Here is a 25,848-nt window from a genome sequence, read left to right as displayed (position 1 = left end):
CGCCTCATCTCAAAAAGGATATTATAGAGTTGGAAAAGGTTCAGAAGAGGGCAACCAGAATGATCAAGGGGATGGAGCGACTCCCTTACGAGGAAAGGTTGCAGCATTTGGGGCTTTTTAGTTTAGAGAAAAGGCGGGGCAGAGGAGACATGATAGAAGTGTATAAAATTATGCATGGCATTGAGAAAGTGGATAGAGAAAAGTTCTTCTCCCTCTCTCATAAGACTAGAACTCGTGGACATTCAAAGAAGCTGAATGTTGGAAGATTCAGGACAGACAAAAGGAAGCACTTCTTTACTCAGCGCATAGTTAAACTATGGAATTTGCTCCCACAAGATGCAGTAATGGCCACCAGCTTGGACGGCTTTAAAAGAAGATTAGACAAATTCATGGAGGACAGGGCTATCAATGGCTACTAGCCGTGATGGCTGTGCTGTGCCACCCTAGGCAGAGGCAGCATGCTTCTGAAAACCAGTTGCCGGAAGCCTCAGGAGGGGAGAGTGTTCTTGCACTCGGGTCCTGCTTGCGGGCTTCCCCCAGGCACCTGGTTGGCCACTGTGAGAACAGGATGCTGGACTAGATGGGCCACTGGCCTGATCCAGCAGGCTCTTCTTATGTTCTTATGTTAATCTTAACTACGGTATAGTTAGTTGTAAGCCAGCTTTATAAGGCATGTTCTGAAGTCTGTATGTTCTTTTTTTTTTTCAATAATTTTTATTCAGATTTTCATAAAACATACAAGACGAAATCATAAAACATTCAAAGACAAAAAACAAAATCAAAAATAGTTAAACAAAAAGAAAAAAAGAAAAAAAAAACAAAAATAAAAAATAAAGAGTAAAATATTGACTTCCCATTTGTCAAAGATCAAATCAGTTATAAATCTATAATATATAACAATCCTGTCTCTTAAGTCATATTATAAAATCACTTTCCTCCAGTAGTTATCTTACTTAATCATCAAATCTCATAGACATTACTTTATTCTTTCCACAAAAAGTCAAAGAGAGGTTTCAATTCTTTAAGAAATATATCTATCAATTTTTTTTTCCAGATAAGCATATCGATTAATCCATCTCATTACTAATTATGATAATCTTATTGTCATAACCATAGTCAAAATAAACATTTCAATTAATCCATCACATCAGAATCTGTTAGGTTCAGTAATTTCAGTAGCCATTGTTCTATTATCCCTATTAGTTCCATTTTCCATCTTCCATCTTCAGTAGTCTTGTTAAGTCCAGTAATTTCAGTATCCAATCTTCCATTATCAGTATTCCATAATAATCTTGCTGTCAAAGCCATAGTCATATAGTAAGAGTCTGATGAGAATTACCTCTATCCCAAATATTTTCTTGCCATCCATTCTGAATAGGTTGCTGAAATACTGCTGTAAAATCATATCTCTGTTCTTTTTTTCAAAATACACTGGGTCATCTCTTGAAAGTTTTTCCATTGTCACATGGCTGCAGTTAATTCCATAGATTTTCTCTATATTGGGCTCCATCACATCATTCCAGTCCAGAAGATTATCCATGCCATTGATAACTTTATCTCTAGAATCTTCATTAATTTCTTCAGAGATAACATTGAGTTCCAAACAATTGATTTTATTTCTAAAGTCCATAGACTCCAAATCTTGTTCCTGTTCCACGTTTGTTCCAATCTCCGGGATCTCCTCTCTCACAGGGACCCCTGTTCCAGTCTCCAGGGTCTCCTCTCTCACAGGGACCCCTGTTCCAGTCTCCAGGGTCTCCTCTCTCACAAGGACCCCTATGTCTTTAATCTCCTGTGTCTCCAAACAATAGATTTTGTTTCTAAAGTCCATAGACTCCAAATCTTTTTCCTGTTCCACGTTTGTTCCAATCTCCGGGGTCTCCTCTCTCACAGGGACCCCTTCCAGGGTCACCTCTCTCACAGGGACCCCTATATCTTTAATCTCCTGCTTCATTTTACTCAATTCAATTTTCAGCTCCTTACAACCCTGTTGCAGGTTTTGTTTCGTTATCTCAATCTCATCCATTATTTTCTGAAACATAGTTATTTCCAGATTCTCAGCCACTTTCTTAATTGCCATTTTAAAAGAAAAATATAGGAAAACCACTTCTTATTTCAGCAACAATTGGGTTAATACTCCAAACTTGGTGACATCACAGTATAAACAGAGCAGACAGCCTTATCTCTCCATAGTTAAGTAAACAAAATGCAGTTCCCAGGATCGAAACAATTAATGGCAGTCGTCAGAAAACAGATTCGTCAAAATAAAATAGACCAAAAAGAGAGTAGTCTCAGACAATATAATATTCTTCAAAATAAAAATCTGGAATAGAAATCCCTCTTCTGTGTATATCTTTAGAATGCAAATCCAGGACAGCTTTTTGCAACAAAAACAGAGATAAGCTATTAATTAGTGCGTAGCAGAGAGAAGTTATGGCTCCCCAGTGAGATGTCAAAAACCGATCAATCTGGCAAATCTCTTTTAAACAGCAACAATTTAAGTCAAGTAAAAGAAAAATATAGAAAGAAGGGTGCTTGCCTGTTAGTGCGTTCTCTCTTAGAAGATAAGGTGAACGTTCGCTTTATCAGATAGAGCTTGCTGTTGAAAATCCGTCCCACCTTCGTCGGCTGGACCTCGTCCCATAAATTAATGAGATCTGGTCGCCCCAACAAAAATAGGCTTTGAGGTTAATCTCTTCGTTTCTCCCTACCCGGGAGAAGTTTAATCAGTCAAAAAAAAAGAAAAAACTGACTGATATATCTGAATAAGCTTCTTTTGAGGCAGGAGCCCGTCTCAAAAGCAGGCACAGGCTAAGTCACCCTTCCCGGAAGTCTGAAGTCTGTATGTTCTGAATGATTAAGATTAACCAGTTTGTTTGGTTTAAACCACATGACAAGCTGTGGTGAATCAAAGCCAGAACAGAAAGCTTCTGAATTCCTACTTGCGGCTTTGCCAGAGAAAGAGAGGGAAAGAGGTTTCACAAATCCAAGGCTTAACTAGGTTCATTCCCATCCCAAGAAACCATGGCTTATCATAACATTCAAACACAGCTGCCATCTCTGGCATATCCTTTGTCTCCTGCCCTCCTCACTTGGCAAGCAAGCAATCTTTACATTAATCTTGTCAGTGAACAGATTTCCAGACAGAGTAACTGAGTTCATGCTCATGCCTCATTTCCATGACATCAATAGAGCAGAGTGCTCCACATAACTCAAGCAAGCAAGCAAGCAAGCAAGCAAGCAAGCAAGCAAGCAAGCAGGCAAGCAGGCAAGCAGGCAAGCAGGCAAGCAGGCAAGCCTCATACTAAAGAGGAATGCAAAACATACAAGAAAAACACACCTTATTCACTAACATGGAATAAAATCTTTCTGACCCCAAATTTGCAGTCAGATCCTAAGAGTTAAGCAAAAACCAAATCATCACCTCTCCAATAGGCAGCATTGTGTGGTGCAAGTCCATACACGCCAAAGCCTGAAGCTGTAAGTTCCATTGTACAAGTGGATTTCTGTTGTTTGGCAAGCGGCTGCCACAATTGGATTGTACCCATTTGAATATAGGTCGGTCATCTTTTTAAGTGGGGGAAGTGAGGGGGATGAAAACAGACTGAAGGAGGTTGTTTTTATTTCTATACCCAGAATTGAATAACTTTGATAGGTCAAACATTCTAGCTTCTGGTCTAAACTTGAATATATTCAGCTTAGCAGTAGGGATGGGATCTGCTTGTTGGTGCGGGTGTTATTGCATGCTGTCAAAGTGACAGGCGGTTCTTTTCTGTGTTTGTTTGTTTAATGCTATCTTGTGCTGTTCCCGGTTTGATTTTTTTCCTCACGAAAAATGATATTTTTATTGTTATTTCTAACAAAGGAAAGGAAAGAGGCTGGCCTGCCCACCCACCCAATCCAATCCTTCACTGCCTCCTCCTTTGATTGAGAGTGCTTTTACCAGAGCTTGGAAGTAACTAGTTACAAGTAATGAATTACTTGTAATTCATTACATTTTTGAGTAACGAGTGGGTAATTCCTTTACATTTTGATTGTAATAGAACTAGGAGTAATTTCACTACTTTTGTGGAGTAATTGTAACGTTTCCAGAATTATTTTTGGGCATTACTTGGGGGGGAGCAGGGGAAGTCTTCTGCTCCTCTGATTTGTGGATGAAAATCATGTGCCTCAAACTGGGCTCCTGTGCAGTGTTGCTCTTTCCTCATGCTCTATGGATGGGTAGGAGGCGACGAGGGAGGAGGCAGAGAGTGAGACAGGGTGGAGTGGAGAAAACAATTATTTTTAAAAAACTGGATAGTGGTGGTGAAGAATGGAGTGGAGGGAAAAAGGATCCGGAGGTTAAGAACATGGATAAAGGAAGAGAAGGAGGCAGCAGCAGAATGGAGATAAAGAACTGTGGAGGTGAAAGATGACAACGTGTGTGTGTGTGTGTTTGCACTTGGCACACAAAGTGGCCTCCACCACCCTCTCTGGCTACTGTGCTGCATTTGCAGTATTTTAACTTTTTTTGTATCTCGGGAAAATGTTTGCTTGAGTGAGTGTCCCTTAGTTGGTGGCAGGGCAGGGTCTGGGAGGTGGTTAAGTGAGAGAGATTATGCTGGCTGGCTGGGGGGGGGTTGCACTTGGTTTGATGTGCAAAGATCTGAGTAGTGGCCTTAGCCTCCCTCCCCACCACCCTTACCAGCGGAGAGACCACCATTGCTATCTTATGAATAAAAATAATTATTCTACTATCTCTGTATGTTTGTTTATTTTTAATGTTGTTTTAGGCTACTTAGATGTGCAGCAGCCAAAGCCAGCACCTTGTAGGCAGTTTTTTTAAAAGTAACTGAAATGTAATTGTAGTGATTACTTTAAAGGAAAAGTAATCAGTTACTTTCAGAGCAATTGTAATTGTAACGGTAATTACTACTTTTTTTGGACCATGTAACTTTAACTGTAATTTATTACTTTTTAAAAGTAATCTTCCAAGCTCTGGCTTTTACACACAGACATATAGAGAGAGGGAGAAAGAGAACAGGATAGGAGAGGCTACATTCTCAGCAAAACTTTTTTCCTTCATCAAAGCAACATCACATCCCTCCAGACAAAACACAGAGAGAGAGAGAACCCCAAAACCCTCCCTGACAACAACTTTGGGAAGGGGAGAGAAGAGACTGTGCAACTGTGGGAAGTTAGTCCCATTGAACTCAGTGGGGCTTATGTCTGAATAGGCATGTATAGCATTGCACTGACTGAATGCACTGGCTCCGGCTATCAGTGATTTTTCTTTCTCTTTGCCTCCCCCCCCAGAGCCAATACAATTTGAGCCCCAAGTATACTGATGCTTTCTCAGCCTATCTCTTTTTCTCAGCAGCACAGCAGAGGTCAAACCCCCTTTCCCCTGTGCACCTCTTTTGTTTGCCATTCATTCTCTCTCTCTCTCTCTCTCTTGCTCCTTTTTCCTACCTACCCAATCCCCCTTCGCCTCCTCCTCTTGAATTGTATTTGATCCTTCCCCCTCTGAGAAAGCAAAGACCATGCTAGTAAGTTTCATGTTAGTAAAGCAAAGACAGGGTGGTCATTTGCACGGAGCATTTGCAAACAGCAAAGCAAATACAGGCTGGTCAGTTTAATGTTATATTCTATGCGAGTTTTTTTTTTTAAAAAAATCCAGTGTCAGGAAAAGCCATAAAAATTCACAGCATTCAGAATCAGTCCACAGAGATAGAGAACATGCAAACTATTGCAGACTCTGGTACCACCTTTGATTTTTGCTAAATTCTTGCCCATCCCTACCTTGTAGCCATTAGTATTTACCTCAACATTATCAGTTCGGAGAAAGGCCTCATGGCTGGAGAGAGTAGCATGGATAAAATTGACTTCTCTGTTGAATTTCTGCAGTTCTACATCCTCCTGGAGCTTCTTTTGTCTCTTTGCCCACAATTCATCCAGCTCATTCCTTTCTTGAGCAAGCTTGTGCACGGACTCACAGACATCCAAAGCCCTGGTGTTGGATGGACCATCCATTATCTTCTGACCCATCTCTTGCAGCTGCTTAAATCTGTCCAAAGTCCCATGAAAAGAAGGCATGTATTATCCTCATGAGGGATACCAGCACCACCACCATCAAATAAATGCATAATCACTTAAAAACAATTCATTGTAATGGCAAATTATTTGATCAGGCAAGACTGTTACTTTTTCAGTTCTCCATTTTCTGTTTTGGAAACTTGCACAAATGTGGTAAATAAATAGTTACATTAAAGGCAAAACAATAACAAGATGTTTTCAAAGAAAAGACCCTGGGTTGTTTCCAACTGAGTCATACTCAGAGTAGACCCACTGAAATAAATAGATTTAAGTTAGTCAGATCCATTAGTTTCAATGGGTCTATTGTGAGTATGGCTTAGTTGGATACCACCCCATGTTTGGAAAGGTTCTAGAATTTGAATAAAATACTGTGCTTGCTCTGATTATGTAAGAAGATTACTTAATTGGTTATGATATTCAAGGTTATTTTGCTGATGAGTCTGACTTCATTGAATGCAGTCAACTCTGGAAATGTCATTTAATTAAAACACACATACACCAGGAGTTTAGTACGGGCAGGCAACATAGTTTATTATTTCATATTGTCCCTTCCCCATTAGAACAGCATTTGGTACCGTGTGCAGAACGTGTGCAGACCTAAGTGTAAGAACACACACCATTGGAGAGTTTTGAGTGCCAAACATAGTCCAGGGAAAGGGTTAGTCCACATGGTGCCCTTCAGATATTGTTGAACTACTATTTCCATCAGTCCTAGCCAGCAGGACAATGGTCAGACATAATGGGAGTTGTTGACCAACAAATATGGAGGCTGCCATGTAGACTATCCTGGTTCAGGGCCTTCCCCTTGTCAGACCTCTTTTTTAACATACTGTACATCTCTTGCAAAATATGGCATCTGCACACACACTCATACACCTTTGAAGAACAGCTAGACATGACACCTTTGTTCAGAGCTAGACATGATGATTCTTATTGGTACAGCATCTTCTTACCAATACACTTTACCTGTGCCTCTGGCTGCATATCTCTTTCAGCAAGTCCTGGTGTCCTTTCAGCAGTTGCTCTGCAGAGACCACATCCACTCCCATCTCCTCGCTGGCCATTTTCTCTTTCATGGCACCTGCCCACAACAGGAGCCGACGGCTGTCTTGCAGAAAGGTCTGTTGGTCCTGTGCTACTTGCAAAGCCTTCCCCTTTTCCTCTGCCTTTGACTTTAGCATTGACAGAAGCTCCTCCATGTCTTCAACCTGTTCCTTTATGGTCCTGCTCTCTGCAGGATTGGTATCCTTGATCCTGCATAATGAAATCAAGGCAGACTCTTGAATTAGTGTTAGGCTTGGATGAAGTTCATCATAACCTGAATTGTATTCCAATGGGATCCATCAAGGAAGGTCAGTTGGGAGATTTAGTTGGATATACAACATAGGTCCCTGCACTGAGATCCTTAACTGAATGCTCTGTAAACTCGTTGGGTTTCATGTTCTAATACATGCTTGAGAGTTTTCAGGTTCCATTTTTTTCAGCCTAAGAACATTCCTACAAGAAGGTTAATTTGCATAGAGTTGGTACAGTGTAGCAATTAAGAACAGGAGGTCATCAGTTAAAATCTCATCTCAGCCACAAACTCACTGGCTTGCTTTAGGTAACTTCATCTCTCAGCCAATGAGAATGATAATGCTAGTCTACCAAAAAGAAGGGATGGCTAACCTGTAGCCCTGGAGATATTGCTGAACTGTAACACCCATAAGCCAAAGGTCAGAGATGATGAGAACTGTAATTCAGCAACATCCAGAGAGACAAAGGTTAGTCACCCCTGGCCATAAGAGGCTTCTTGTAAGGATTACTGAGGTGATTTATGGGAAATATTTTGAACCTTTTGGAAAATGCACTAGTGTTTTTATTTATACAACCCTATCCTGCCATGTGATCCAGTTTCATGATCTTCTTATTTTTGTCCTTCTGTGTTTTAACTTTCAATTTTATTATGTTATGTTTTATGATGCACACCAGCCTGAGAATATATGTATGCATATGTGTGTGGGGGGAGTATAGAAAATTGTGCATGTATGTATAAATAAATAAATAAATGAGAGCATTGTAATGGTCATATTGGTGAGGAAGAAGAACACTCATTCCAGTTTAAATCCCTACTCAACTGTGAAGCTCGCTGGGTGACCAAAAAAGACAGAAAGCTGCCTTGTGGTCAGATTACTCATAGCCTAGTAAAACCTACTTGGACTTTTGGCAGCAGCTTTCCAGGGTTTCAGACAGAGATCTTTCACATCACCTGATACCTGATGTTTTAGAATGGATCTAGCAGGGAGTGAACCTGGGATCTTCTTGGAAAGCATGTTATCTATCACTGTTCTATAGTCCCCCTCTTTCTGCCAGGCCTCCTTATGGTGTTGTTGCAAGGAGAAATGAGTGTTAAGGGAGAATGTTGTTTGCTACTGTGAGCTCCTTGGAAGAAGGGGAGGATAGAATTATCATCAACAACAGCAACCAAAGGAAGAGAAACCAACACCTTTTTAAAAAAACCTTTACAGCATGCTTTGGGGCTTTGAGTGTGGATGGCACAGTCTAAGACTATCCCATGATTCTCTACAATTCCTGTGTGCACAGGTGAGGGCCCCTCCGGCGCCCATGGGTTGTGCATGATTTGTAGGGCCTGGAATAATTGAATAAAGGTATCCAAACAAAATATGACTGAACAATATATCCTAAACCTTGTCAACAAAAACAGCTGCTGTGGACTATTCCTTCATATCCAAATCCCAATAAGGCAAAAGATCTGTTTGAAAAGGGGAAAGGCACATTATTGCAACCAGAGACAGCCAGTCTTGCAGCTATCTAATGACAGCAAAATAAGTGCCAGCCAAAGTAGCCCCCACATCCCCCTGTCCTTTAAATCTCACTGAAATCAGGTTCGTCAGGGCATTCTACAATGCATCAAAGGGCTGGTTTCTTACGATTTGGCTACACTCTTCAGGTATTCAATTTTTCTCTCCAGCACTAAGACATCTCTCTCAAAGGTTGTGAGCTTGCGTGCTTCCGGCTCCAGAATGGCAGGCATGTTCCCATGTCCTAAGTCCTCAAGATGGATCAGCTTGTCTTGTAGCAACCCTTGAGTGTCCTGGCAGTCCTGAAGAAATGTCTTCACATCAGCCACACCAATCAGCTCTGAGCCCTTCTCTTCTTTCAGTGCTTCCAAGCGCTCCCATCTAAGAAGAGACAAGTGAAAAAAACTGCTGCAATGGGGACCCTGCTGCTGGGCTATGTCTAATAAGTCATGAGGGAAAAGGAACTCTGCATATGTTCAGAGACATTTTACTCTGAAATTAACTTGAAGGTATAGGAAGTCTCAACATATATATCATATTTCATTAAGAATAAGGTGATTTCAATGTATACCCTGCTTTATCCTGTGCAGAGATGTGAAGGCCTGGAAAAAATGAGAAAATATTGGGGGGAAGCTGTCCCCCCCATTTTTCCCAATTTTTTTTTTAAAAAAAGGCTTGGGGAAAAACACCCCTGTTTCCCCCCTCTATTTATTCCAGGTTTTTTTCTAGGCCTTCACATCTCTAATCTTGTGTAAGCAAACACGCATCTCAGTGTCAAAAACAGGGATGGGGAACCTGTGGCCATTCAGATGGTGCTGGACTATAACTTCCATCAATCTCAGCACGGCCAATGGTCAAGACTCAGGGGTGATGGGAGTTGTAGGCCAACTACATCTGGATAGCCAAAGGTTCTCCATCCTTGTACATAAATTGGGCCACCACTACATGTTCTCTCATATGGAAGAGTTATGGATGACACTAATCCTGCAGCTTTTCAAAATATCCCAGGACTTTAGGCTATGATCCCTGGATCAAAGTATCCCCTAATTATATTAATTTGGGGGGGGGGTCTGTTTATTAAGCAAAATATATTTTTGCAATATACATTTCTGTATCAAATGACAGAGAGAACATATTTATTTATTTGATTTATATCCTGCCCTTCCTCCCAGCAGGAGCCCAGGGCGGCAAACAAAAGCACTAAAAACTTTAAAACATCATAAAAACAAACTTTAAAACACATTAAAACAAAAACATCTTTAAAAACGTTTCTTAAAAAAGCTTTCAAAACATCTTCTAAGATTAAAAACATTTTAAGAAAAGTTTAAGAATATATTAAAAAGCAATTGCAATACAGACGCAGACATAGTGCCAAAGTGTTGTCAAATCTGAGACCAGCTTTGTATGCCCCAGTGTCAGCTGGTGCCGTGGGGCAGAGCCATGGAGCACCCCCCAGACAGTTTATCTGGGCAGGGTTGGGGCAGCAGGAAAGTTGGTACTGAGCGGACACTGGTGGAGCTAATCCGGTGCTCCAGTCAGTGCATTTTTAGAGGTCTAACCTTGTTGCTGCCCCACCCCACCCAAGTAAGCCACAGAGATGCTGGTATTGGAAGAGTGGCTCTGCAGCTCCGCCTCACCACACCAGCTACTACTGGATGCTCACAACTGCCTCACTAAGAGCTAAATTGTGTATGATGTTAATTGCATGAATGCTATTGCGTGCAACTTTTTAGTTATGTAAATAGCAGCCCAGGGGAAGCCTGAGCAGCCACAGGACATTTGTGGTGGAGGAAAAATGCTTAACACAGGAGCAGAAACATGCTGCCTTAAATTGTTAGACCATTAATTCATCTAGGGCAGTAGTATCGACACTGACTAGTAGCAGGTCTTCTGGGTTTCAGACAGGAGTCTCTCTGAGCCCTATACAGAGATGCCAGGGAGTGAACTTGGACCTTCTGCATGCAAGGAAGATGCTCTACCACTGAGCTACGACCTTCCTTCCTTCCTTCCTTCCTTCCTTCCTTCCTTCCTTCCTTCCTTCCTTCCTTCCTTCCTTCCACAATATGACAAAAATTGCTTCTCTGAAGCTGTTGTTTGCATTTCAAGAGAAGCTCCTTGTGAGCAGGTTGCTGAAATTTTACAACTAGGCCATTGGCAACAGTTGTTTTTTTAAAAAAACTTAACAGATTTTCCTCTGAAAGGGTTAATCCAAATTAAATGGAGGGAAAATATTGACTGGCATTTTGCTGACAATGACAGTTTAGGGACACTGCAAAGCAAGCTAAAAACTTGCATACCTGAGGAACACCAATCCCACAACAAACCTCCATCTGGAAGCACTCAAAGATAAAAAGAGTTAGACTGTTTTCTCCACCTCCCAAGGTTGATCAGGCTTTCCTCATAGGCTGTTATTTACATAACAAAAATGTGCATATTGGTTGTATTCACTTAATTAACCACATCTAGTTTGGTCAGTAAGTCCAATTCTCACTTTATATTTTGTACGTTAGGTACATTTTATACTTGTGCTTTGCTCGAATAAAAAATATACATGCTTTCATCACAAATAAGGGCTAAATCCATGTAAAATTAAGTGTGTTTGTACCTTACAAATACTTCATAGTAGAAGCCTTATCTGTCACCTGTATCCAAATTTTTCAGAAAAAGCACATATAAAATTTTACAAGTTCTGCCTTTGGACTTGATAAGATCCGCAGGTAATTTATGCTTGAAAATCAGTAGCAGAAACATATTTAAATTGAGAATCATCCCTTAGACATCACTGGGCTAACTTTGCATGGCCCACCATTTACCTCATCCTTATCTCTTCCTTATGGATTTGAATCTCGTTCTGTTTTCCAGGACTGCTCTTTGAAAACATATCTGCTAAGCAGCTGATCTCATCCAATTGGCTCTTCCCAGCAGCCAATTCCATTAGAAAACTCTGAGAAACAGAGAGCATGACAGCAATTAAATTATTGTTTAGCTCTTAGAAGTTACAGAATTTAACTAACAAACCATGGATAACCTATTTTACACTGAGGTTTTTTACACATTAATAATTAGAGATTCTCTCATTGAAACTATAGCATGAAATTGCTGAATTAGAAGTGATTAAGATGTTTAATTCTATTTAGTCTTGAATTGAGACAATGGCTTCCTCTCTCATTTGAGGAATTAGTAATTCTAGGATAATTGTGTTATCATCAGTTGCTCCTTCTGTGAATGGTCACTTTGCTTATATTAGGGTCTACAAAGAATGATCACAGACTGTATTTTTGTACTTCATTTGACCCATTGATTATAGATAGATAGAGTGAGTGAGTATAAACACACCTGCCAACAGAACATAAAATGAAGTGGATTCAGGTCCATGAAAGCTTGAGCTATAATAAACCTGTTAGTCTTTAAGGTGCTACAAACTGGTTCTTGCTGCTATAGACTAAGATAGCTACTCTCTGGAAGTTCTCTCATCTTTAGATTGCTTTCCAAACCAGGATTAATTTACTTCCCACATTAACTTCAGTGGTATTATGCTTCACTTTCACATAGCTACTCCTGTTTTCCTTGTTTAACATCTCGAGAAGTAAAGAGATGGATATTCCACATTCTCTTGTATTAAGCAGTTGATGTGAAATAACGTTTCCTTTGCAAATTTACCTTTTGACAAACACTCTTTTCACACAAACAAGAAATTTCAGAGTGATTCAGCCACGTACTCTTGTCAGTTATCTCAGATCACTGTGCATTCCACTACAGTTGACTGGTCATTCTCTGATCACAGTACATTTCAGGGCATTGTGGGCTGCAGGAATTTCTGCATAGCAGCAGTAAAAAAACAGCTTGGATTGAAAGCAAGATAATTCAAGAGCTCTTGATCTTGTCAGGGGTTGTTGATTCTTTAATAGACTTGAACTTCCAAGTTCATCCAGGGATGCTATTCTGGGAGGGTCTCGAGGGGGGTATAGCACCTGGGGTTTTAGCCTGCATGTAATTCTTTTTCAAAACACCTATATTTATGGCAAGTGACTATTGAGTTATTAGTATTACCAACAACAAAGTGCACCTATATACTACTATGTAGGTTTGCATGCCAAAGGCACAACTCCCTTTCAAGGGCTGTTTAACCTGTGTTCATAACAATGCTATAGTTATGAGGTACTAAAAAAGAACCACAAGAAAATGTTTTGAATTATATGGCTTCCAATTTAATCCTGTAGACTTTTGACATTTGCCAGGAAACACACACATCCCGTAACAAGTCTTTGTTGCCTTTTAGTGAAATCTGAAATTGTTCTTCTGATTTCAACCCTGGCTAATACATACAAATCAGAGACTGAGGTAAATTATGGCTCTGAGTAAGAATGCCAGGGAAACTGTAGGGAAGAATAGCACCTGGTATTTCTGCTGCATAGTCTCCACATTATCTGCTTTTGGCTGAATGGTCCGGAAAATTTTCTCTTTGTCATCTATCCAAGACTGAAATTCTTCACAGGAACTGTAGAACTGGTAGAGTCGGATCCTTTCTTCTAACTCTTTTTTCCTGTGCTGTTTTGGAGGAATAAGCACCGAGACATTGTACTTAAAATAAGTATGATACTGGTAAAAGTATATAAATATATCAGCATAATCCAGGGTTTTTTTTAATTAAAAGACAGTCTATAAAGGTAATAGATAAACAAACAGTATGCTTAGTAACAAATTCAGAGTTGAGGCACCCTCAAATCACCAAGAGCTAGCTATTTGTGGAAATTTGGGCACTAGTCCTATGCCATTATTTGTGCATTACTCCTGTCAAATCAATGTGTGAAAGATGGGAGCCACTACATATTTCAAATAATGCTACTGTCCATAGATTTCAGATAAAATTTCTTCTCTCAGGAGAAACTTGGAGTGCGAACAGCCCTGTAGCCAGTCTTCCTTTTTAGGTGGGGCAGCCACATTTCTAGGTGGAGCATTTTTGGGATGGAGGCACATAGCACTAACTAATCTCTCCCCCCCGCACTGGTGGAGAGAATGTGAGGGCCATGCCAGGGGAAGGCAAAGGTCATGAGCCCCCCCCTCACTTCTCCTCTATGCAGACAGTCCATTATGTAAGTTAACAATCTGTGTAAAGGTCAAGTTAACATAAGATTTAGTATGAACACCAAGAATTAAATGACTGGCATATTTTTGTTTCATAATGGAAAAGGATGTTAAGGATATAGTGAACAAGGTGATACCAAAAGCTGTAAAACAGAGTAGTTTATCCTATAATTAAGGAGTTAAAAACTAGTGCAGAGCTTGTTTTCTAAAAAATTCAGTTTTAATGTTGTGTTGACAACACTACTACTACTACTACTACTACTGTTACAGGTCTAGAAACAGAGTAGGAGCACATTACATTAGAACCATAGACAAGCATTTAGGAAGAGTGGTGCTGAGAACAATACGCAATAATGACTCCAACAATGACTTGTTGAAATCGATGAGGATGAGTCCTTAACTTTGTAAAATATTTGACTGCATAATAGACGTCCTTACATAAACATGAACATTCTTGATACACATGCAAGAAAGCGTTCTGAATGATAGGTTCACAATACACCTTTTCAGAGAGAAACAAAATGTGTAGCACATAAAAATCATACTTTAGAACAGTTGTAGCTTTCAATTTTTCCTAGAATTAATGTAAAAATGTATCAACATTCTGACAAAATCAGAAATTAGGCCTAAGTTACAGCCTAGGTGATAATCCAGGCAGCCAACTGACTATAGCATGCACAGGAGTACACAGCAGTGTGTCTGTTCCCCTAGCGCTGTTTTCATCCTTTGCCATAGAGAACTCAAGAAAAAGAAGAAAAAATAGCCACTATGATTGCGAGCATATTGAGTGCTTTAAAAGGGTAAAAGGTAACTTAAGGTATTTTTCAGATCACCTTACATTATCTCTTTATTTCACCCTTTAGCAACAAGCAGCCAGTCCTGCTCTACTCATAATCATAACCACAGCACAAACAACTTCTTACTGTAGGCAAAGAAATATGCTTCTTTATTGCTGGCTGGGCAGAGAACAAAACTGAAACTGAAAAGCAAAGCAAAGAGAAGTCTAAGGGGTGAACTCTAGTCCCTAATACCAAGTTCTAATATTTAACTCTTCAAAAGGCATATTAAAACTGGCTGGTTTTTTCCAGGATCACTTAAGTAATTATAAGGTAATTGTTTTCATGAAAAATCCACTCTCAGTCAGGGAGAGTCTTGAGTGAGCAGACTTTTGGGTGGGGGGTCTTCCAGATGAGGCTTTTGTTGTGTACTCGCCCTGCCTTATTCACTGCATTTTTCAGAGGATCCTATTCTTAAATTGCTGCTGATCTTAAAACAAGCTGTCATTCTTTAAATGGAGACTGTCATTGTCCATTATGTCACAAATTAAAAAGAGAATTAAAAAAAAAAATCCTGGGGGTGGGGAAGGTGAAGCACCGCTTGGGTGGTGGAAGTCTCAGGATATAATGGTTTGGGCCAACAAATCTGTCTTCAGTCATGGCTGATCTTAAGGATGGATGAGATAATATGCTCTCTTAACAGTACCATTTATTTACCACGTTTGAATAACTGTGACATGTAGAGAGCCATTCTTGATGGTTGCCGTAAAATATTACTCTGGCTCTGACTCTGAGCATTTTTAAAATCAGCCTTTTCCATTAGAGCCTTTTCCATGACTAGAGGAAACTGGCATTTGTCAGGCATGTTATCCACCAGACGTTTTGCAATAGGGCAGACAACACATAAAAACTGTTTTTCAGCAATATATTTCATAATTCTTGGTATCTTCTCTTCCGAGTAAACTCTAAAAGCTGCATTAAGTTTTTATACCTGGAGCCAGGACAGCAAAAAGCAAAAGCTGCAATGTGGCTCTATAAACTATTACTCTATGTCTTTAGAAAGGAGGGGTGGGGACTCAAAATATTATGACAAAAACATGATACCTCAGCCATGGTCTGAAGTCTTTCATACAATAAGTTAATTTTATTCTGTGTTTTCCAAATGTTTTCTGTAACAAAATGAGGATCAGAGCCAAATGGGCCAGTGAATGTTCCTTGAACAGACATCCGTGACATAGAATGACTTGCTGGTGCTTTAGTTACTCTCTGATTTGCGCTGTTGTAGATCTCTGTGTTTGCTGTCGGCATGGATACCATCTGTCAAAAGAAAGAACCAAATAACAATTCTGTGATGTTGAGGCTGGCATTCCTCACAAACTCAAAATATATTTACTTACGTTTATGTCAATACTCAGACACAAAAAGGCATTGTTAAGGTAAGACACACCTAGAAGAACAAGATCTAAGGGTAGCAGAGAGTTTTTAAAATTAGCTCACTATCACTATCTAAATTGGCAGTATGTAATATTTGTGTGGCAAGGCTGCTTTCGTGTGTTGATTTGGAAAAAAAAAAGTTTTTTTCCAGGAGCAATGAATATGAGAGCAATAGCTGAGAATGTTACAAAACTGGTCTCACTGTATAGGAACGAACAGGTACATTATCAGTGTTAAAATTTTAAATCCAAAACTTTAAATCTTCTAATTAGCTCCCAAAACTGTACCAGGGCTCCTATCACCCATACAAAAAAAGTCACTAACTTTTGGTTACATTACCAGGCTGGCTGGAGAGGATAGATCTCACAGAATGTTCTAAAAAAAGAGTTTACCTCAACTCAGCCAGTTGGATGAGAACAGGGCTTCCATGCACTTTTAAAGATGAATAATTCTCATTTTATAAATTTAACACTAGGTATTATGGATCAGTAATAAGTTTATTAGCATACAATTCTAGGATGTTGAGTAAACATAAAGATATGAAGATTGAAGGGACAAATCTACAGAAAGGCTTTGGGAGGGAAATATCATCACAGGGAATGAAGATGAATAGGAGAAAATCATTTCATTCAAACATGGTCCGATGAGAACTAAAAGACCAAATTGTGTCTGGGTCTACTCAGGTTTTATCTGGGTACATCATCAAGAGCAACCATATTTGGAACAAACTGATATGTAAGTTAATAAAAATGGGATGAAAAGAGCTTGGATGCTCAGCAGTGTAGTGGCAAATTCAGAAGCGCTGGGTCCCTTCATGATAGTCACAGTCACACCTCTCCCCCCCCCTTTTTTTGCTGCTAGGTTGAGAATGAGATCCTTATTAATGCCTTCTCCTACAACAACAGACATCCCTAGAAGTCAATAAGCATGAAAGGGGAGAGTGTTATCTATCAATCAGAAGGAAAGAGTGAGGAAGCAGGTTAGAAGACTCTTCTCTCAACTAACACACTGCCCTTTCATGCTGATTGGTTCATAGGATGCTGAACAGAGCTTGGAAAAGTTACTTTTTTGAACTACAACTCCCATCAGCCCTAGGCAACATGGCCACTGGATTAGGCTGATGGGAGCTGTAGTTCAAAAAAGTAACTTTTCCAAGCTCTGATGCTGAAGACATAGGGACCCTGATCCCAAAAAAGTAAAGGGTCTAAGATCCCTCAAGTCCCTGGATGACTACACCCCTGTGGATGCTACGTACCACTGATGCAGCCTGCTTTGCCACAGAATGAGCCTGATCTTCCAAGTGGCTTATTTCTGAAGAATATGCAGCAATCTCCTTCTCCAAACGAAAGTGGCGATGCAACAAAGCTTCTGCACTGGATTCATCCTTCCCATAATCCTTGCTAGCTAGGAGGGTATGTTGTTCCTGCAGCCAGGACTCCACCTCATCAATATCAGCAAAGTACTAATGGAGGAAATAGGATAATTATGTTGTTATCCTATCTGCCTGTGGCGTGCTGACAATATTACATTAAAAGAGAAACAAATCAGAAGTAAAACAACTATTTCCTCAGAATCAAAGAGGGAAAAGGCTAGTCCTGCTTAAGCATTACTGTTGTTGCAGCCTTGTAAGTAAGTTACTTGCCTGAGAAAAATTGGACTAGGCTATGGAAAAGGAGGAGCAGTGAGATCCATCCCTGCTCTAGCAGCCTACTGGTGGATGTAGAGGTGGGGCTCTCCTTCCTCTAGCAGCCCTCTTGGCTTCATGCTAGGTGCAAAAGTGAGATTGAGAAGTCCATTCCTCTTCTCTCAGCCTGCTCACTCACCTGCATACAGTTCTTAGTCACCAAGAGCAATCAGGCAAGTGCTTAAGTTTATTTATTTATTTGTTTATCATTCAATTTATATCCCGCCCTTCCTCCCAGCAGGAGCCCAGGGTGGCAAACAAAATCACTAAAAACACTTTAAAACATCATAAAAACAGACATTAAAATACATTAAAACAAAACAACTTTAAAAACATTTTTTTAAAAAAGCTTTGAAGGCAATCTAATGTAGAAGCCTAATATTTAACGGTAGGGCGTTCCACAGGATAGGTGCCACCACACTAAAGGTCCGTTTCGTATGTTGTGCAGAACAGACCTCCTGATAAGATGGTATCTGTAGGAGGTGCTCACCTGCAGAGCACAGTGATCGACTGGGTATATAAGGGGTAAGATGGTCTTTCACGTATCCTGGTCCTAAGCTGTATAGGACTTTGTAGACCAAAACTAGAACCTTGAACTTGGCCCCGTAGCAACTGGGCAGCCAGTGCAATTCTTTCAGCAGCGGGGTGACATGTTGGTGATACCCTGCCCCAGGGAGCAGTCTCACCATCACATTTTGCACCAGCTGCAGCTGCCGGACCAATCTCAAGGGCAGTCCCACATACAGCACATTACAGTAATCCAGCCTGGAGGTTACCAGTGTGTGGACAACAGTCGTCAGGCTATCCCAGTCCAGAAACGGCTGCAGCTGTCTTACCAGTTGAAGCTGGTAAAAGGCACTCCTAGCCACGGAAGTCACCTGGGCCTCTAGTGACAAAGATGGATCCAGGAGAACCCCCAGACTATGGACCTGCTCTTTCAGAGAGAGTATGACCCCATCCAAAGTAGGCAACTGACCAATTATCCGAACTCGGGAACTGCCAACCCATAGTGCCTCCATCTTGCTAGGATTCAGACTCAGTTTATTGGCCCTCATCCAGCCCACCACCGAGTCCAGGCAGCAGTCCAGGGCTTGTACAGCCTCTCCCAATTCAGATGTTACAGGAAAAAAGAGCTGGGTATCATCAGCGTACTGCTGACACCTCACCCCAAATCTCCTGATGACCACTTCCAAGGGCTTCATATAGATGTTAAACAGCATGGGGGACAAGATGGTACCCTGCGGCACCCCACAGCACAACTGCCAGGGGGCCAAAAGACAATCACCCAATGCTATTATCTGAAAACAACCCTGGAGATAGGATTGGAACCACTGTAAAACAGTTCCTCCAATACCCATCTCACCAAGTCGGCCCAGAAGGATACCATGGTCAATGTTATCAAACGTCACTGAGAGATAAAGTAAGAGTAACAGGGTTGCACCCTCCCTGTCCTTCTCCCGATAAAGGTCATCTAAAGGTCATCTAACAGGGCGACCAACGCTGATTCAGTCCCATAACCAGGCCTGAATCCAGACTGGAACGGGCCAAGATAATCTGTTTCATCCAAGAGTACTTGCAATTGCTGTGCCACAACCCTCTCAATCACCTTCCCTAAAGGGATGGCTACTTGAGGATGTGATGGAGGCAGAGAAGTGCGCCTTCTTCACTGCCATCACCCCCACACAGTAGGCACGGTTATAATGTTTTACTCATGCCCAATCAGCCTCACAGCATGTCTGTTGTCACTTGTGCTCTAGCTGTTGTCCAGCCTGTTTCATTGCTCTTAGCTCACTGGTGTACCAAGGTGCAAACTGGGCTCCACAATGCCAGAGAGGGTGCTCAGGGGCAACTGTGTCAAGAGCCCGACATGCCTTGCAGTTCCACCGCGTGACAAGGGCTTAAACAGGGTCACATGCTCTATCTAGTGGGAACTCCCCCTGAGCATTCAGGAATCCAGTGGATTCCATTAGTCTCTGGGGGTGGACCATCTTAATCTGTCCACCACCCCTGCAGGGAAGGATCAGAGCTACAAGTCTAAACTTCACCAGGAAGTGGTCTGACTATGACAATGGAGTGACATCCATCCTCCCCATTTCCAGACCACCCCTTCCTCCATTTGGAGCAAAAACCAAGTCGAGGGTGTGCCCTGCCCTATGCATCGGGCCAGTGACAACTTGAGACAACCCCATGGTCGTCATGGGGGCCATGAAGTCCCGAGCCGGAACACTAGAGGCAGCCTCAGCATGCATATTGAAATCACCCAGGACTATCGTTCTGGGCTCCTCCAATACCACAGCTGAGATGACCTCTGCCAGCTCAGTCAGAGAAGCTGCTGGGCAGCAGGGTGGACGGTACACCAGCAGCAGCCCTAGTTTCCTGTCTCCTTGGCCCGACACCAGGTGCAGGCCCTCACTGCCAGCTCCAAGACAGAGTAGTTTCCTGGTGGCTGAGATGGAAGTTCTGTAGACCACAGCAACTCCTCCCCCCCATTCCTGCAGCTTGTGCTGGTGCTGCAGCGAGTATCCAGGTGGGCAAAGCTGGGTCAGATCGACTCCTCCCAGCTCACCCACCCAGGTCTTGGTAACGCACACCAAATCGGCACCTTCATCCATTATCAAATCATGGATGAGTATGGTCTTATTGTGTACCGATCTGGCGTTAAACAATAGCACACACAAGCCAGTGGGCACAGCAGATGTGCAACAAGGCTATGTACAAGGCTATGTTATTGTTGATGATATCTTAACGTGATGAGATCTTAATTGGCAGGTTAAGATCTTAATATATTCTATTTTAGATTTATTATTAATAAATAAAGTCCATTTTGAACAAACTGCAGATCAACTTACCTGTTTGATGAGAGCAGCGGCTTCTAAATGGCTTTTACATCTGGCTACCTCATCTTGGAGCTGCTGCCACAATTTCTGGATGCTGTCAGTCTCCTTCTGGATATCCTTTTGATTTGAAGGGTTTTTCTGACCTAACTCCCGGCCCTTGCAGACGATTTTAGAACAAACCAGTTGGTGAGAATCGCACTCAGCTTGCAAAGTCTGCCAGATGGAAGTCAATGGATCATTACTGGATGCTGGTATGAAGCCAGATCCCCTACAATTTTTTGTGATCTCACAAATACAGTTCATTTGCTATGGCTATGGTCATATATCACAGCAAGCCATGGTTAATGGTTTACCATGAATGTGTAGATTGCTCCCACTTCGTTCCTCTCTGCTAAGGAGTGGAAGCAACAAACTACAATGCTTGGTTTAGGATTACATCTGAACTGGGGGTTGTGGTTTGTTTTGCTCCAAAAAAAAAAAAATGATCCGAAGCCAAAGCTTTCTCTTGGCTTACCAATCATGGTTTATTTGGAATAAAACAAACCATGATATCTGGTTTGGATGCAATGGAAAGTCAAGGTTTGTGGTTTGTTTCTCTCGTTTGCTAGTGAGGAAGAGCAAAGTAGGAGAAATCTGCATGCTTGTGGTAAACCATTAATCATGGCTTATGGTGATGTGCAAATGCACCTAATGAGGGAGGCCTTCTCCCAATATTAAATATTTGATCTTATCCTAGAACACCTATCAAAATATGCCTGAGAAAGGCTTGAGCAAAATGTGGCTTTTGTGGTGTTACATGACTCTGTAGCCCTGTTGTTTAATGGTTATCATTATTCACATATATAAGTAGTAAAAGTGGCCTGTGCGTTTATTTAATTATTCATCTGTGCATTCACCCAAAGGTCCCAGGGCAGATTAAATGCAATTAAAAATATATAATACAATATCAAAAACTGCAGTAAAGCATCAGCACTTAAAAGCAAGAGCAACTGGAATCGGCTTAACACTGTACCTTACTTTATCCCACTTCCCAGTACTGTAAAAAGCCTGGGTAAAGAGGTGTGCCTCTTGACCTACCAACAAAAGCTATACAGTGTTTTGAAGGGAAACATTATGTATGTTCTTTAAAAGACTGTGAAGACATTCAGTTGCTGTAAGTAATTGGTTGAACTCAGCTTAATGGTCCAAATTCCCATTTTAATATGAATATTTAACAAATTTACATACTACAACCACAACAGGGATATAAAAAAACACTTTATACTATTCCATTTAAGCAAATTAAATCGTATTCTTAACAAATCCAACCCTCCCTAACCCTTAGGGAGTCAAACAAATAAAAATAAACAAAGAAAAATCAGAAAGAAAGAAAAAGTCCCATTTGGAATTTAGCTGCTTAGCCCAAGGCTGCTTACTACTTCTGTGACATCAGACTATCTAAACCAATAAGAGGCAATAGGGTGAAATGAGATCACTGCCTCTCCAGGCCTATTGTATAATCAGCCAATTTCTGAGTATGATCAGCCAATTTCTGTGCAAAGACACAGGCTCTGGGTTGATTATAGTTACACTGTTCATGCAATATAAGGAAATTGGTAAGTTACTTTGGCCTCATACCTAACAAAGTTTTCTACTCAGCCCATGAAGGGTTTTATTATGTTGAAATCTTGCATATTTCTTCACCACCAGTTGTTCAAATAGACTTTACTTTTCTCCTTTTTAGAACTGCTGTTAATTTTTTGCACATGTTTTTCATTGTGTATGCTACTAGAAAATCCTGGGAATTGTGAAAGCCCTCTAATAGGTATTATGACCAGGTTTCTGGATAGGCTAAAACCTGCAGGAGTGATCAAGATTTTTTAGGTCACTAACCTTGTGGCTCTGGAGAGATGCTATAATGTGATGGAGATCCCGCCCTAAGGTTCCCGCCTTCACCAACTTCCATTTGTCAGACAACCAAAGCTCCTCTTCTTTGCACTCATGGAAAAACTCAAAAAGCTTCAAAGCGTTTTCCAGCTGATAGTGCCTAATCCAAACAAACAAATAATGCATTTGGTGATGTTTAAAAATAATGTTTTCTAGAAGTTCTAACGTATCAGAATCTGGATCAGCTTCAACCTAGGTTTTACTCAAGACTCAGGCTCCCATTGTATAAACAAGCTGGACCAGCCACAGAAGATTGTTTGTCTGTTTATATTTATACTAAATATTTGTTTATATTTATACTAAATATTTGTTTATAGTTATACTAAAGTTGTTTTGATAAAACCATACTTTGCCTTGGACACTTCCCTACATTTCCCTTGGTTTCACATAAAACTCGTGTTGTTGTTTTTAAAATTTCAGTTCTGCTTCATAACAAGTATCTTCCCTTGATGAATTTCTTCATGAACAACATGGAAGAAGCAGTGAATAAATTCCTTTGCAACTTTAAGGAAAGAAGAGACAGGCCCACTCCAAACAGAAGCAAAGGTCTTTACATGTTATGTCCATTATTACCTTATAGCTCATGTATCTGAAGATTTGCATCTTACAACACTTGTCAGCACCATTCTTGAGGACCAGGACTTCCCATGCCATTTGGTCCACTTTCAAAAGACTCCACAAGGCTTAGTAATATCCTCCACCACCCAAATACACAGTCATACATACCTACAGCCTCCAGTCACAAAGCAAAAGTGTGTACTGGATATTTTAAAACAATATTTAATCACTATATCAAAGTCATTCTAAACTGAGGCAGACTGACCTCTTCACTCACATATCTCTAACATTGCACAGAGGACATAACATGTGACCCCAGTCCACAAGTATAAGGCACAGCAATTTCCATAGTTGTACTGGCATTTGGTCAAACCTCTACTCTCACAGGAGTAGTTACTGGATGCCCTTAGTTCAGTTCTGTAGACCCTCTCTCACTAATACCAAATGTCAGTGGGTGCATAGGGCCCCTTTCTCACTAATGCCAAATTTGTAGCTGGCACAAGAGGAGCATAGCCAGTTGCCCCCTCACACATTCATTTAGGGGGCTCAATAAATACTCCTGAAGTTCCACAATAAGGACATTCTACTCCTGCATCTTTTAAACAAAAGAATTGACCAGTCTTCTTAGAAAGAACTGAATCACAGGGAGAAGAAATTTACCGTGTTTTGCAGAGACCCACAAGGTTTTGATACAGCTGATGGAGCATCCGATGTTTAGCTTGAAGCACGTCTGACTTGACTGATTTACGTTTGACAATTGCTTCTGTTCTTTCAGTGATATGCCCGACACTCTCCCTAAGGGAAGAGATCTGGGAGGCAATCAGTTTGTGCTTCTGTAGTAAATCGACTGCTTCAAAAAGCTGTTTGCCACAATCCTGGGAACTCACTAGAATCTGAAAATTGAATGAAATAGAAAGAATGCACATCATATTCAACCACTTGCTTGCAGACAATAACTGAGTACAGTTGACTATCAAGTGGTAGCTTACCATAGTTTCCACGTAGCTACTTGTTCAATCAATCTTCCTTTCAAACCTTGAGAATTTTTTTTTTTACCATAAAGCCATATTTGAACAGAAGTCTGCAGAAGTAAGGGAATGGTGACATACTCTACAATGCCACAGTCTACACGATTGACAGAATCTTATGGATGCCCAGGTTATCAAGTAGTTACATGGACAAAATAGTAAGTTATCACCCAATGTCAGCTAGGAATCCTCCGTTTGGACCCAAGGCCCACTGATTCAAAGAAAAGATGTAAATCCCATCAGCATTCATATGGCAAACAGAGGACTAGTGATAACAAGCACAGAGCTTCATTTCTAAAGTATCGTGTGCCTAGGAGCATACTGCTTAGAAGTCATGCTCATTGGCCTGAATCCTTCTAACTAATCCCAGAAGTGTGGAATCAAATAGGTGACTACAAGGGAAATTGGTTATATGGTCAGAGTCACTCCTTGCTTTGGAGCTAAACTTTAGCTCAAATGAAGCCTAAATGGACCTTGCCTCTATACAGATTCTGTTTTGTAATACCATTATAATACTCTTCTATATAATGGTAATATCCACACTAAACATGACTCATATCTTTATATCCACGCTATACATGACTTATGACTCATATCCACACTATACAAGACTCATGACTCATGACTTCTCTCAAAGAATCCTTGAGACTGTAGTTTGTTAAGAGTGCTGGTAACTGTAGCTCTGTAAGGGCTACAGTCCCCAGGATTCTTTGTGTTTTCAATGTGCTTTAAATATATGACGTGGTTGTGACGTATCTGTCAGTGGCTTTTGCTGCAACAAAGAGGCCTTTTAACCTAATGAAGGTACTTCCTCTAATGAAAAGTGAAATGATTTTTGTGTGTGCCAAGAATCTATTGGTTTTATGACCAATGGTCATATGACCAGTACTTCTGATAAGTGAAATATATTTCATTTAGTTGCCAATGGAAAATCAGGCTTGTATTGATGACTATCTGCCTATAATAATGACTATGAGTCTATTTTCAGACCTCCAGACATGATGCTATTCTTTCTTTCACCACAAGATATCAGTTGCAGTCCTTAGCTGACACTAAAATAACATGCCAATTCATGTCTACATGTAGAATACATAACACAAGATACCTGCAGCTGTTTTAGTTCCTCTGTTATGGTATTGATGTCCCTCAAAAGGACCAGGACTTCTTGCATCACTCCCAAGGAGTGTTTTTGTCTTTGGAGCTGGCTCATAAGGTCTTGCCAGTGATGTGCAATGTCATTTTGCCTGGATGGGAAGGGAAGAAGAAGAAAAAACATGGTATGTCATAAGATTCTGAGCAGAACTACATTTTTCAAAGTACACAGGGCAGCCATGGAAACTATAGTCCCTTATCAAGTTCCCTCACATGTCCCACAATGGCTAATTCATTTTGCCCTGTGTCCTGATGTTATTCTGATATAGACAGGTGGGACCTGCTACAAAAATGTCACAATATAGAACAGTCACATTTCCACTGCCTTCCAGTTTTCCATTTCCCTCCCCTCAACTGTCAGTCAGCGTTCCACATCCACTGAGCATGCTCCGTCCACATTATGCTATTTTTGTTCCTCCCTCCCTTTAGAGTTTCTTTCTTTTAAGCACTGTACAGCAGCAAACCCTTGGGGTTCCCCTGAGTCTGCTGATG

At 40.8% G+C, this 25,848-nt stretch overlaps 1 protein-coding gene across 1 annotated transcript in view; it reads right to left on the bottom strand.

Annotated features, from left to right (window-relative positions):
- SPTBN5 (spectrin beta, non-erythrocytic 5) overlaps positions 1-25,848 on the bottom strand; it is a 194,296-nt gene that overhangs the window by 153,220 nt on the left and 15,228 nt on the right. The window contains exons 8-18 of the mRNA XM_061611348.1: positions 25,310-25,448; positions 23,837-24,069; positions 22,565-22,718; positions 20,705-20,905; positions 17,427-17,633; positions 15,842-16,054; positions 13,272-13,424; positions 11,690-11,820; positions 9,006-9,257; positions 7,042-7,329; positions 5,803-6,046 (exon numbers count right to left, since the gene is read on the bottom strand). Coding sequence (XP_061467332.1) covers positions 5,803-6,046; positions 7,042-7,329; positions 9,006-9,257; positions 11,690-11,820; positions 13,272-13,424; positions 15,842-16,054; positions 17,427-17,633; positions 20,705-20,905; positions 22,565-22,718; positions 23,837-24,069; positions 25,310-25,448 — 2,215 coding nt within the window. The remainder of the gene's footprint in view (positions 1-5,802; positions 6,047-7,041; positions 7,330-9,005; positions 9,258-11,689; positions 11,821-13,271; positions 13,425-15,841; positions 16,055-17,426; positions 17,634-20,704; positions 20,906-22,564; positions 22,719-23,836; positions 24,070-25,309; positions 25,449-25,848) is intronic.

The sequence above is a fragment of the Rhineura floridana genome, chromosome 2 (assembly GCF_030035675.1).
Source record: "Rhineura floridana isolate rRhiFlo1 chromosome 2, rRhiFlo1.hap2, whole genome shotgun sequence".
NCBI classification, from domain to species: Eukaryota; Metazoa; Chordata; class Lepidosauria; order Squamata; family Rhineuridae; genus Rhineura; species Rhineura floridana.
This window is presented reverse-complemented; position numbering and strand designations above follow the sequence as displayed.